The following is a 14,284-nucleotide window of genomic DNA, read 5'->3' on the forward strand; positions in this document are numbered from 1 at the left end:
TTACAAGCCCATACACACACACACACACACACACAAACGCACGCACGCACGCACGCGGTGCTTCACATCGGGGCTGAAAGAACTGCTGGATTTTCAGTGGAATACTTGAAGAGAAACATCAGTGTTATCACACACTGCTCTATTTAGGGAGACGCAGACGTGTGTGTGTTTGTGTGCGCGCGCTCTCTCTTTGGCACACTTAACGCGCGCGCATTCCATTCATTCCAAAATAGAGCCTGTGCACGAGCACGTCCCGCTCTGACTCTGCATCAGTAGTAATAATAATAATAATAATAATAATAATAATAATAGAATTTCTTATGAGAAATTGTTTTGAAAACAGAAAATGTAGATGAATTTACAATCATTTCAAAATGGTAGGAAGGAAAAGAGAAGACGACAGAAAGGAATGAAATAAGAAAAAGAAGCAGAAAGAAGAAAATAGCAGTTAAGAAAATTGTAAAAACATAAAAGTGAAGAGAAGAAATGGAAGAAAAAAGCAAGAAGAAAGAAAAGTGCATCGAAGCCCGCGTATTTAGGGGTGGAGTAAGGGACGGATAGAGTGACGACAGAAGAGGAGGAGGAGGAGGAAGATTTAGGAAAGGATGAGTGCAGATTTAAAAAGGAGAAGAGAGAGAAAGAAGCGAGAAGTGGAGAGGAGTTCTGCGCTCTGATTGGTCGCCTGGAGAGTAAATAAAGTAATTGGCTTCGTCCGGTGGCTCGAGCGTGAAGACGTATATTTTTAATAACGTGCAAATAACCGAGAGGACTTTAGCTCGTGAAGCGGAGCCCACCGAGCCATGGACTGAGACCACCACGGTAAACACAGCCGTCAATAACGCTGTCTTTATTTGGGTTATAATTTATTACTGTTATTGTTACTGTTAATATGATTAATATTAATAATAGGCTAATTATGTTATTAGAGTTATTACTATTAATTATTAGAAGTAGATATTCTTATCATTTATTTGTTTAGTGCATATTGTTACTGCATTGCACAAGTGTCTCAAAAAGTGTTCTTTAAATGATAACAATACTGAAAATGTTAAGAATAATTTGAAGGTCGTATTAAACTGTAGTTTCCGTTCATCTAGAGAGAAATAACAATAGTTAAAAAAACACGAACAGAATCATTACTGCCGTAGAATCTTCCAAGAACCTCTTACTTTTGAGGTCGTATACTTGTTTCCCTTTGTTCACTTTTTAAATCTTCCCCTCATATACTTACTGCTCCGTAGGACCTCAAATGGCTCTTTAAGGGTTCGCCAATAAATGCATAAAGAAACATATGCAACAGTATTTCCAGTTAAAAAACGTTTAAGCATTTGTTTTAACGCCGTTCTTTGCTTAAAACGTTCTTCGATGTTTTTTTTTTTTTGTTGTTGAAGAACCTTTTAAGTTTAATGTCGTAGGATTTATATAAATATATAACCGTTTTGATAAAATTAAATAATACCATAGCATCATGCCATATCATCTTTAAATAACCCATAAAGGTCATTTAGCTCCCAGCTGTTGATTGATGATTGATATTTATCGGCTTTTATTTATTATTGCCTGACAAATTGTTTAATTGTAGTTCCCTTTTATTATTTTGTTAATATTACTGACTGCGCACGTACAATGTAGATTGACAAATGCAAATGAGTCTTAATCGTTTATTCATTAGTTTTTCTGTATTTATATCCATTACCTTTATGAACAGTTTGTGATTGTTTGGTGTTTGTTTGTGTTCTGGCGCGTGCACTCAGCGCGTGGCCGTGCTGTAACATGGCGGAGAGATTTCAGGAGCAGGTGCAGGTAAGAACAAAATATGAATATAAAAATTAATATTTATTATTTACTTTTTTAAAAACGTAAAAGCAGCGTGCAATATTATAATTACTTTAGAATTAAAAAAATATAATTAACAAAATATGCAGTAAAATCTATGGTTAAGAACAGTTTTTTATAAAACTACAACGAGAAATTACTGGCCAAAGATGTAATAATTATTTTAGACTCTTAATAATAATAATAATTATGTATGACTAATTATATATATATATATATATATATATATATATATATATATATATATATATATATATATATATATATATATAACAGAATAAATTTAATTGTAACATTACATTTTGTAATTTTGGTAAAAAATTATTTACAATGTGTATATGTAAATAACTCTTATTTACAATTTGTTTATGTAATATTTTTAATTCTACCCAATTCAAAATATCTAAAATGTCAGCAAAATTCTAAATTTGTGTCTTTTATAATTTTATTAAAGCTCATCAAACACTGCAACATTTTATTGAACTCAGCTGTCCTTCAAAACAGAACAGACTTTTAATTCTGTACACTCTACTAACTTTTGAGGCTGCTATTTTTCACTATTTGTATAGGCATGCGAACAACCTCTGTTCTGACTGGCTGCCCTGTGCCTCATTTTAAAGCAGGCAAGGCTGAAACACTCCTTATAAGTTCAGCTAAAAGAGCAAGGCTACTCTGCAGATATACACGATTAAATTAATATGTTTTTAATGTCATCCCAAAAACTATGAAAAAATGAATTTATAAACAGATTGGTTGCTTTTGCAATTTGCTTTTTTTATGTTTGGATAGTCAGGACATTTAAACAATGTTTGCACACCACACCAAACATTTTATTAATCAATATTAAGTTTATGGTTGACTGACTGATGATTTAAATACTTATCAATCAATCTATCAGTCAATCCATAAATTAGTCAGTCATTTCTTATGGTAACCTTGCAGTCTCTTGTGCAGGGTCTGGAGGGTGTGAAAGTCCACTTGCATGAGCAAGAGCTCTGGAGGAAGTTTCATGATGTCACCACAGAGATGATCATCACCAAAGCAGGACGGTGAGAGGAGGATTTTTAAAGAGATTTACACTGATTTTGTAATCAAAAGTTTGAGATAAGCCTAAAACATTTTAATTTCATTTTCTGTCATGGTCCTTTCTCACAGGCGAATGTTCCCAAGCTACAAGGTAAAAGTAACTGGACTGAACCCCAAAGCCAAGTACATCCTGCTGATGGATATAGTGGCCGCTGATGATCACCGCTACAAGTTTGCAGATAATAAATGGTAAGAATCTGGAAGAAGCTAACAATGAACACTAGACACAGATGACTTTTAAGGTTTCCTCCGGATGATCCGCTTTCCTCCCACAGTCTAGTGTCCAAAGTGTGCATGTTTAAGTGACTGGGTGAGTCTTGTGAAGTTGTGCGCAGGGGTGAGTGTGTGAGTGACTGGGTGAGTATGTGAAACTGTCCACAGATTTGTGTGTGTGAGTAACTGTGTGAGATTGTGATGCTTTGTCCACTGTGTGTTCCTCTGTTGCACCTAATGATTCCAGGTGGTCTCTGGACCCAACATGACCTTGATCAGGATGAAGCACTTACAGAGGATGTTTGAATGTATTTATGAATTAATTAAACTGTGCTGAGTTCAGCTGTTAGTGAGTGTGAGTGTGTTATGTGCCATGTGCTCAGGTCAGTGTGTGGTAAAGCTGAACCTGCCATTCCGGGTCGACTATATGTTCATCCGGACTCTCCGGCTCCCGGAGCTCACTGGAGCCGACAGCTAATCTCTTTCCAGAAACTCAAGCTCACCAACAACCACCTCGACCCCTTTGGACATGTGAGTGACCAGCATATTAAATCAGCTCAGAGTTTTACGTTGCTGAACACACTGATTTCTGTGTGTTTGCCTTTATTACAGATCATACTGAACTCTATGCATAAATATCAGCCTCGGCTCCACATAGTCAAAGCTGATGAGAAGAATAGCTTCGGCTCCAACAACACGGCTTTCTGCACTCATTCATTCCCTGAAACTGCCTTCATTGCTGTCACTTCATACCAGAACCACACTGTGAGTACACACACTGACCAATGAAGGAGGGATGAATGGATAAATTGACTAATTAAAAAGCTGAATGGATGGATAAATGCATGAATACATAGATGATGATTGGTTGGGTGGAAGAATGGATATATAAGTGGTTATAGATGGAAGAATGGATGTTGGACAGGTGGATGACGCTGAATTGTTGAATGAATAAATGGAAGGAATGGATGAAAAGATGAATTATCTCTACCTTTCAGATCACTCAACTGAAGATTGAAAACAACCCTTTCGCTAAGGGTTTCCGTGGAAATGAAGATGTTGAGATGCAACGAATGTCCCGATCGCAGGGGTGAGAAACAATAAGAGAAACATTCACCACACATATGGTCTTATGTAAAGTTCTGTTTCTCTGCATACTTGGACTGCCCCCTTTCATGTGATGTTATGATATGATGAGTTGGTACGAGTGGGTCAGACACAGTGCTGCTGGTGTTTTTAAACTCTGTGTCCACTGACTGTCCACCCTGGTAGACGTTCTTCCCTTGTTGGTCCACCATGTATATGTAAATTCAGAAACAGTAGCTCATCTGTCACTGCAACAGAATGATATCATCACAGGACACTCTCCACAGGTTACTGTTGTCTAAATGTTTTTTGGCTAGTGGACTATTCTCAGTCCAACAGTAAAACGGAGGAATTTAAAAACTCAAGCACACCGCTGTGTCTGATCCACTCTTACTAGAGCAACATACACTAAAACACCACCACCACGCCAGTGTCACTGCAATGCTGAGAATGATCCACCACCCAAATCACATCTGTGCTGTGGAGGTTCTGACCATTGAAGAACAGGGTGACAGGGGGCTAACCAAGTATGCAGAACAACAGATGGACTGCAGTCTGTAATTGTAGAACTACAAAGTGCAATTGTGGGTCAGTGGAGCTAGGAGAATGGACATTTAGTATAGAAACAATAAGGTAATTTTTTTGTTTTGTCTTACGGGTGTATGTATGAATATTGAGGTCTCTGAGTCCTGTGTGTCCTTATATTATAACATACTTGATGAATGATGAAGTTGCTCTCCTGGTTGTTACTGAGTTGTGTGTATTGGGGCTGTGGCTGTAGTTTTGGGGGGTCTTTAAGCTCAGATCATCTGAGAGGAGCTTGTCCTTTTGAATCGAGGCACTGGGGGAAGGTGGAACCAAAGTCAAGGCTGTGTATTGTTGACCTTATTGGATGTGACACACATGAGGGGGATATTTATAGCTGAGAGAGGGAGCAGTGCAGTGAGTAAAACACTGCTTTACAAACAGGGGTCATAGAGGGGCTACAGACAGAGAGAGAGAGAGTAAGGATTAGATCAGACTTATTGCCATGTTACCATTTACACACATTATAAAGATCTATTCAGCTCTTATTAAATCATTTAAGTTTATTTTTTACGTTCTATACCACTACTTTCCTCCCTTTGCTTTTAATTAAAAATTAATTTAATTAGCACAGATTAGCCACAGCAGCTAACTACAGTGCTCCTTGATATTGGACATCTTGTCCAGCCACTTTACTCTGACCCCTTAATTACGGCGTGGTCAAAAAAAAAAAAACAGATCCTTCTAACCCTGATTCTAATAAATCTATGTCATGCATATTCAGAGGTCGTAATTGTGTTAGCATCAGTACTAGCTTTTAAGGAACTGTAGTTTAAATTTTCATAACCAGAAATAGATCATGGCCACTGGGTAAAAAAAGTCCCTTCGACAGCATGTAATAAAAAACAAAATAAACAAAGCTAAACATGACCCAGAAGATTTAGAGTGGGAAAATTTCTAACAGCAGTGCTACGCTGAAAACACACTAGAGTGCAGTTCTTCCACCGGATTCCCGTTCCCTCGTAACGGCAGGTGGACTGTAGAGGCAGTGTGAGAGTGTCACAAAAGATTTGTTGTCAAAACCTCCCTCCACCTGATCAGGAGTGAACATGGGAGAAAAACTGAAGTCTCAAAAATGATGGCAGACTTGCTATGAGAGGAAAACATTCTCATCAAACTCAGTGCTTTAAACAAATACATCACTTCTAAAATGCTACTATTACTGATAACATTGATTCACCATATCTTCACCACACTGTGTTCGCATTTTCCATTATGTCTTTTGATACTATGAAATCTTGTAAACTTAATAACTCCTGCACTACTATACCACTCTATATACCCTCCTTAGGCCCCCTACATTTTTACTTCACTTCCTGTGTACCTTGTTTCTTTGCATTCTTATTTTAACACATCCTATATCCTTAATTTTCTTACTCGTTCATATGTTCCCTTCTTTTTTTCCACTCTTAGGGTCCTTGATTTTCTTTGGCATTCTTCCTTTCTTCATTCCTTATCATCAAGATATGAGTATATCTTGTACGTAAACTCCTTAGGTTCTTTGTTTTGTTACTTAACATACTTGAAATAGTATACCTTCTTACCCTGCATTGACACTAGAATATAACAGGTCACTCATGGTGACCAACAGTTGTGTCTTGTGGGTGTGTGCAGTGTGGGGACCTTGGACAGTGCGTCTCTGAGATAAATTTGAGGAATGCCAATCCATGTGAGCTTCACATAGGGCCCACCTAATTCACTTCCTACTTGCAGACACATCATTCGTGTATTCTTTGGTCATTTAAATCCTAACCCATTGGCACTGTTAATGTATGCTCAGCAGGGATGTAGTACATCACCTGTGCCTGCCACCTGCATTCTTTCACCTCAGCTGCTAAATCCACATACTTCAGCTTCTTTCTTTTGAAAGCTTCATATACTACATCCCCAAATGGAATTGTAAGCTCTATGAAATAAACTACCAGTTTACTTACAGAGTACAACACCATGCCTGGCCTCAGTGTAGTTAACGCAATGCACTCTGGAACCTGTCGTTTTTACCTGTATCTGCCAGCAATGTGCTTGACCCAATCGTTAATATTTAAAGCCTGCAAACACTCCTGACAATTTTCCTCATCATGCGCAAACCTAATCACTTTATTACAACAACCACTCGGCAATGCATTAATCTCTAGGAGTTTGCTGTCCAATAAACATGCAAATGCCCTAATCAACTGTCTCCATGTATACCAACCCTGCGGCAAACTAACCTTACAATCTGATAGAATATGTTTCAGCATGCCAACTCCTGTATGTAATCTACAGCTAGGGTCTTTACCTACCCACTTTCCAAGATTTTGTGAAGTTGGGGGGACCTCCTAAGTTGCACCCTGCAAAACTTAATATGACTCGACTATGAATCGCCCACAAGTCTTGCCAAGTGATCTTCCGCTTTTCGAGATTCTGCCAGCGAAGAGGAAAGGCCTTGCTTTGCCTGTGATGCTGCTGTTGTGCATCTTTCCTCCTCTTCCTGCTCACAAATAAAACTAGTCATCATTTATCTTCTTTCTGGCAAAATGGCCTTACAAAATGCTTTCCACAAATCACCCAACCAAAGACCTATTCATCCGCATTGCACATCGCCAATTACAAACCGGATTCCAAAAAAGTTGGGACACTAAACAAATTGTGAATAAAAACTGAATGCAAAGATGTGGAGGTGCCAACATCTAATATTTTATTCAGAATAGAACACAAATCACAGATCAAAAGTTTAAACTGAGAGAATGTATCATTTTAAGGGAAAAATATGTTGTTTCAAAATTTCATGGCGTTAACAAATCCCAAAAAAGTTGGGACAAGGCCATTTTTTACCACTGTGTGGCATCCCCCCTTCTTCTTACAACACTCAACAGACGTCTGAGGACAGAGGAGACCAGTTTCTCAAGTTTAGAAATAGGAATGCTCTCCCATTCATGTCTAATACAGGCCTCTAACTGTTCGATCGTCTTGGGTCGTCTTTGTCGCACCTTCCTCTTTATGATGCATCAAATGTTCTCTATAGGTGAAAGATCTGGACTGCAGGCTGGCCATTTCAGTACCCGGATCCTTCTCCTACGTAGCCATGATGTTGTGATTGCTGCAGAATGTGGTCTGGCATTATCTTGTGGACAAATGCAGGGTCTTCCCTGAAAGAGATGATGTCTAGATGGGAGCATATGTTGTTCTAGAACCTGAACATAGTTCTCTGCATTAATGGTGCCTTTCCAGACATGCAAGCTGCCCATGCCACAAGCACTCATGCAACCCCATACCATCAGTGATGCAGGCTTCTGAACGGAGCATCGATAACAACTTGGGTTATTCTTGTCCTCTCTGCTGCTGCTTTTAACACTGCGTCCTTAGATCCTAACAAAATTATTTTGCGACTCACCTTCACACATTTAAATTCCTCAACTAAAGTTGTGAGTGGTAGTTTCAGTACCCCCTTCCCATATCATGTCATGCTACTTAAACACTGCATCAGCCCTAGTCACCTACTTATAGCCTTGTTCATGTCTCTTTCCGTCCTCTCTACTTCTGTGATTGGAAAATCATAAACTGTCAGCTGCCATCTAATGAAACACAGTAAACCAAACTGCCGACACCAGAGATTCAGCTTGCCTGGCAAACATGATCTATCAATGCTATTAATAGCCCTCACCAGTTCAGCCTTTAGGCCTACAACTTCCACTGTACCATTTAGTGCTGCACCATCTACCTAAACTCTTCACGATCTCTCCAGGGGATCAGCTCTCCTTCTATTACAAAATTTTTCCACACAAATTTTCCTGTAACTATCGATAAACTTCTAAACTTTCTCTGTTTAACTTTTAGCCTAGCCCACCTAAGGTTTTCATTTAACTTCCACAACAACCAGCAAGTGCAAGGCACAGTAGCCATTATGGTCATTATGTTGTCCATATAAGCGCTAACTTCGGGGAGACAAGAACCATCATGCAACCTCTCCCCACCTATGACCCCCTTTAAAGACCCTAATTATGACTTCCATTGCCATTGGAAATGCTAGTGGTGAAATGGGCATCCAGCCGTTATATCCATTTCCAATCATGCCATGATGTAACAAATTTTCCTGTACTAAGACAAAACTGAATACCGTCAAAATAAAACAACATGTAGATCCCAACCCTCTTCACTGTCTGAATCTGGTGCCAGCTAATGCTGTTGTGTTGCAAACAACCAGCAAAGCCTGAAACCCCTGCCTTTTGCAGTGACATATTGAATAATTTATTGGGTTTCAAGTATGCAGCCAGTTTCTGTGCTTCCATAACAAAGAAAATAATTAATTTCCCTAAAGCAACACTAGGCAGTCCTTATGTATCTTAGCCATATTTACAGTACTGCAACATTTGATCTGCATAGGCAGCTGTTAATTGGTTCTGTTCTAATTCTTGGTTGTGCTTTTCTCTCTTCCCTCCACAGAAAGGAGTATCCCCTTGTTCCTCGTTCCACCATTCGTCCAAGAGTGACTCCATCACCCATTGAGTCGCTCGCTCCATACACCCTGCCACACACCCTCAGTCCTGAATACACCTGCTCAGAGCCCCCAGGTAAAGTATACTTGCCTATTTGTCTGTCTGCTTTAACAAACATGGATACATGTTGAACACAAATATAGTAAAAGATCATTAAACAGGGCGGCACGGTGGCGCAGCTGGTAGTGTCGCAGTCACACAGCTCCAGGTTGTGGGTTCGATTCCCGCTCCGGGTGACTGTCTGTGAGGAGTTGGTGTGTTCTCCCCGTGTCCGCGTGGGTTTCCTCCGGGTGCTCCGGTTTCCTCCCACAGTCCAAAAACACACGTTGCAGGTGGATTGGCGACTCAAAAGTGTCCGTAGGTGTGAATGTGTGTGTGTCTGTGTTGCCCTGTGAAGGACTGGCGTCCCCTCCAGGGTGTATTCCTGCCTTGCGCCCGATGATTCCAGGTAGGCTCTGGACCCCCCGCGACCCTAAATTGGATAAGCGGTTACAGATAATGGATGGATGGATCATTAAACACTTATAAATATCTTGGCACTGTGATTGATGACAAGTTGTGCTTCGATCAAAATACAAACAGGATTCTTAAGAAATGTTAACAAATGTTGTTTTTCTTGAGAAAACTGAGTAGGTTTCAGGTGTGTTCAAAGCTCATGACCTTGTGTTGTACGTGTTTTATTGAATCAATCTTGACTTTTGCATTTATTACTTGGTTTGAAAACCTGAGTATTAAGAACAAAAATCTTCTCAGCAGTATTGTTAAAATTAGTAGTCGGATCACAGGGTGTCAGCAAGCACCCTTATCACAGTTGTACAAGAAATATATATTGAACAAAGCATTGAGAGTTAATTACTGTATCTGTTGATCATCCCTTGAAGGGGGAATTTCAACTTCTTCCATCGGGTTTACGTTAGAGTCTTCCGAAAATACGCTGCAATAGATTTAAGAATCCTTTTATTCCTAGTGCAGTTTTATTGTTAAATAAGAGAGCAAAGCAGGGTTAGTTCTTCGATGTATACTGTTTGTTTCTTTTTTTGGTGTATATGAACATGTTTGCTAATGTTTATCTTTTTTACTGTATGTATGGATGGGATTGTTAGTGACTGCTCACAAATCAAGTTTCTCTTTGAGAGATAATAATAATAAACTGAACTGAACTGAACTGTATTTCCTCTTCCTTGCAGGCAAACACAAACCACCACTGGAAGGCAATTCTTTCAATGAGACTCCACCCACACTCGACCCTTCCTACACCCTCCTGACTTATCAGGTGTCTCCTGACCTTGGGATATGCAACAGTGCCCCATACAGTGTGGATTCAGCTCAGCATCTGCCCTGTATGTACACCAGCTCCCAGTCGGGGGGCTTGGACGAACTCATGTGGGAATCTTATGCGGAATGTCCCGCCTACTTGACCTTTTCCTCCTCAAAGGAAATGGGTGGGGCTTTTAGCCACACTCCTGACCCATCCCAGGACATCTATCCACAATACACCTGTGAGGTGGGCGTACAGTCTCACTGCCAGATGACTGATTATGCTGGGTATGCATGTGGCCAGTCAGTGGGTCAGGGTGGAGGGCTGGGCTGGTGTGGGCAGAGCTGAGAGTGTGTTTGTGTGTCATTGTGTGTGTGTGTGTGTATTGGTATAGTGTGTTCCATCCTCTAAAGTCACTGTGATGATTAACATATCCAGTCTGTGCAAGATGCTTTTTATGTAAGATATGTATATTTTATAATAATTGTTTTCATACGTGGTAAGGAATGGGTTCAGCTTAGTCCCCTAACCAAAGCTTTAGTGCAGGGCTCTGTCACTACCAACCACAACCATTACTACTCTTAATAATAGTTTGCATGCACAGAAACTGAGCTTGAGAAAGGGGAGGTGAACTCACTATCAGTCTAAATAAGTTAGCCCTGGGTCAACCCCAAAGATAGTGAACGTCAGGTTCTTGGTTGCATGGTTCCTCTTGCATGCAGTGTTTTTATCACTATGGTTATCAAACAAATTCAAAAGCTGATTTTATAGAGAACATATTGATGGACTGGCCAGTGTTTGGTGAGTGAAACATATCTACTACTCAGATGTTAATACTGAGCCAAATAAATATTTGCACTAATGTATTTAATTTAAAATGAAAATACGTGATGAGCCATATGGAGTCAAGTCCCCAAGTCCCTATATGTCATTAAATGGGGAATAGCACTGTGAATTTTCTAGTTCTGGAGCATCAACCCTAATTTTTAAACAGTCATAACACACACACACACATTACAGTAGAAGAGGCCTAGAGGGGCGCTTTTATTTTTGTTCTGTTTTAATCCTGCTCTCGATAAGGGGAAGCGGACTACGCATGTCAGCGTCTGTTAGAGAAACACTGAGCATAATGATGTTGTCACAGCTTTAGGCGAAACAGTATAGAAAGAGGAGAGAGAGAGAGAGAGAGAGAGAGAGGTCATGTAAGGAACGGATAATGGAAAAAAAAAAATACAAATCAGTGAATCACAGAGAGATGATTCCGGATTCAGGAATGAATCACAGAATAACTTGTAAATTAAGTTCAAGAATGAATTATTGAATCACGGATAATTATGGATGCAAGGGCAAATCTTTGAATTTCCAGTGATCGACTCTGGAATGAATCTAAATAATGAGTTTCTGACTACTTCTGACTTTCACAGGACCCCTGTGAGTCTGGTTTAGAAATAAAGTCTAACACAAACCCAGTGCTGCTCTAAATCATTCAAGTGAATACATTTAGGAGGAAAACACTGACTCTCCCGTTGTTTTGCCAGGCTTCCTGTACCTAATGCTTTATATTCCACACATGATTTATAGTATTCACTCATTTCAGAGAGGTACAGGTGCATTTCCATAAATTAGAATATCATCGAAAAATTAATTTATTTCAGTAATTTGATTCAAAATGTGAAACTCCTATATTATATAGATTCATTACAAACAGAGCGATCTATTTAAAATGTTTATTTCTTTTTAACGTTGAGGTTTTCTAAGCTTCCAGCTCCGGGTGACTGTCTGTGAGGAGTTGGTGTGTTCTCCCCGTGTCCGCGTGGGTTTCCTCCGGGTGCTCCGGTTTCCTCCCACAGTCCAAAAACACACGTTGCAGGTGGATTGGCGACTCCAAAGTGTCCGTAGGTGGTAGTGTGTGAGTGAATGTGTGTGTGTCTGTGTTGCCCTGTGAAGGACTGGCGTCCCCTCCAGGGTGTATTCCCACCTTGCGCCCGATGATTCCAGGTAGGCTCTGGACCCCCCGCGACCCTAAATTGGATAAGCGGTTACAGATAATGGATGGATGGATGAATGGTTTTCTAAGCCTTTAAATGGTCCCTTAGTCTGGTTCAGCAGGCTACAAAATCATGGTTAAGACTGCTGACTTGACCGATGTCCAGAAGGCAGCCACTGACACCCTCCTACTGTATTCGAGCATATTAATGGAAAGTTAAGTGGGGTAGAAAAAAATGGGAAAAAGGTAGAAAAAGGTGCACAAGCAACAGGGAAAACTGCAGCCTTGAAAGGTTTGTCAAGAAAAGGCCATTAAAAAATATGGGAGAGATTCACAAGGAGTGGACTGCTGCTTGAGTCAAGAGCCACCACACACAGACTTATCCAGGACATGGGCTACAACTGTCGTATTCCTTGTGTCAAGCCACTCATGACCCAGAGACTATGGTAGAAGTGTCTTACTTGGGCCAAGGAGAAAAAGGACTGAACTGTTGCTCAGTGTCCAAAGTGTTCAGATGAAAGTAAATTTTGCATTTCATTTGGAAATCAAAGTCCCAGAGTCTGGAAGAAGAGTGGAGAAGGACCAAGCTGCTTGAAATCTCCACAATCAGTGATGGTTTGGAGAGCCGTGTCGTCTGCTGGTGTTGGTCCACTGTGTTGTATCAAATCCAAAGTCAGCACAGCCATCTACCAGGACACTTTCTGTTTCCCTCTGCTGACAAGCTTTATGGAGATGCAGATTTCATTTTCCAGCAGGACTTGGCACCTGTCCATCCTGCAAAAGTACCAATCCCTGGTTTAATAACCACAGTATCACTGTGCTTGCGAGAATCTATGGTGTGTTTTGAAGAAGAAGATGAGAGACACCAGACCTGACAACGCAGCCAAGCAGAAGGCTGCTATCAAAGCCACCTGGGCTTCCATAACACCTCAGCAGTGCCTCAGGCTGATTGCCTCAATGCCACACCACATTGATGCAGTAATTCATGAAAAAGGAGCCCAGAACAAATATTGAGTGCATATACTGTACAGATTTTTCAGTAGGCCAACATTTCTGTATTAAAAATTATTTTTTAAATTGGTCTTATATAATATTCTAATTTTCTGAGATAACTTTTGGGTTTTCATTGGCTCATTATCATCAACATTAAAATTAATAAACGCTAGATCACTCTGTTTGTAATGAATCCATATAATGAGTTTCAATATTTGAATTGAATTATTTAAATAAGTTAACTTTTTGATGACTTTTCTAATCACACACCTGTGTGTGTGTGTGTGTGTGTGTGTGTGTAAAGGAATATTTACAGCAATAAGAAAATGAACAGGATTGCTCTGAAAATACTTGTTGTCCTGGTGTATTTATTTTTGTGTACTTTTATTATAATATTTATTTAAACCCCTCAGAAACTGCACTTTTATTTCAGCTGTTCATTTGTTTCATTATTACTTTAATATTGTCAGTGGCAAACAGTGTTTTTATTAAATTGTACACAAGTGTTTGTGGAGCTGTTGAAGACTGTTGTTCTGTGTGAAAGTTGATAGTGAAATAAAGACGATAACTCGCACTTGACCTCTGTTCAATTCTGCAGCTCATGCATGAGGTGACCAAAGTTTATGGAAAATAAAATCCCACATGCTATTACATATATTTTAGGCTACGTTATATACTTTAAAACAAATGACACAAATCCGTAGTAATTAAATACCAGTCACCAATTAGAACATTAACATTATATCACCATCAAGTCAACATCAT

The 14,284-nt window shown here is 39.7% G+C and overlaps 1 protein-coding gene across 1 annotated transcript; it reads left to right on the plus strand.

Moving 5' to 3' along the window:
- The first annotated feature begins 656 nt into the window (after nt 1-656).
- Nucleotides 657-11,914, plus strand: tbx5b (T-box transcription factor 5b). Its single transcript, XM_066661241.1, has 9 exons — nt 657-819; nt 1,755-1,803; nt 2,791-2,885; nt 2,992-3,111; nt 3,519-3,666; nt 3,748-3,900; nt 4,134-4,225; nt 9,229-9,356; nt 10,469-11,914. The coding sequence occupies exons 2-9, from the start codon at nt 1,774-1,776 to the stop codon at nt 10,885-10,887; spliced, it is 1,185 nt and encodes a 394-aa protein (XP_066517338.1). The 5' UTR covers nt 657-819; nt 1,755-1,773; the 3' UTR covers nt 10,888-11,914.
- Nucleotides 11,915-14,284: the final 2,370 nt, after the last annotated feature.

Source organism: Hoplias malabaricus, chromosome 2 (genome assembly GCF_029633855.1).
Source record: "Hoplias malabaricus isolate fHopMal1 chromosome 2, fHopMal1.hap1, whole genome shotgun sequence".
Lineage (NCBI taxonomy): Eukaryota > Metazoa > Chordata > Actinopteri > Characiformes > Erythrinidae > Hoplias > Hoplias malabaricus.

What these genes read in the sequence shown, in the direction of transcription:
- tbx5b (XM_066661241.1), top strand. Translation starts at nt 1,774, where the DNA reads ATGGCGGAGAGATTTCAGGAGCAGGTGCAG. An exon ending in ATCATCACCAAAGCAGGACG is followed by an intron (nt 2,886 to 2,991) that starts GTGAGAGGAGGA and finishes CCTTTCTCACAG; the next exon opens with GCGAATGTTCCCAAGCTACA. An exon ending in ACCTCGACCCCTTTGGACAT is followed by an intron (nt 3,667 to 3,747) that starts GTGAGTGACCAG and finishes CCTTTATTACAG; the next exon opens with ATCATACTGAACTCTATGCA.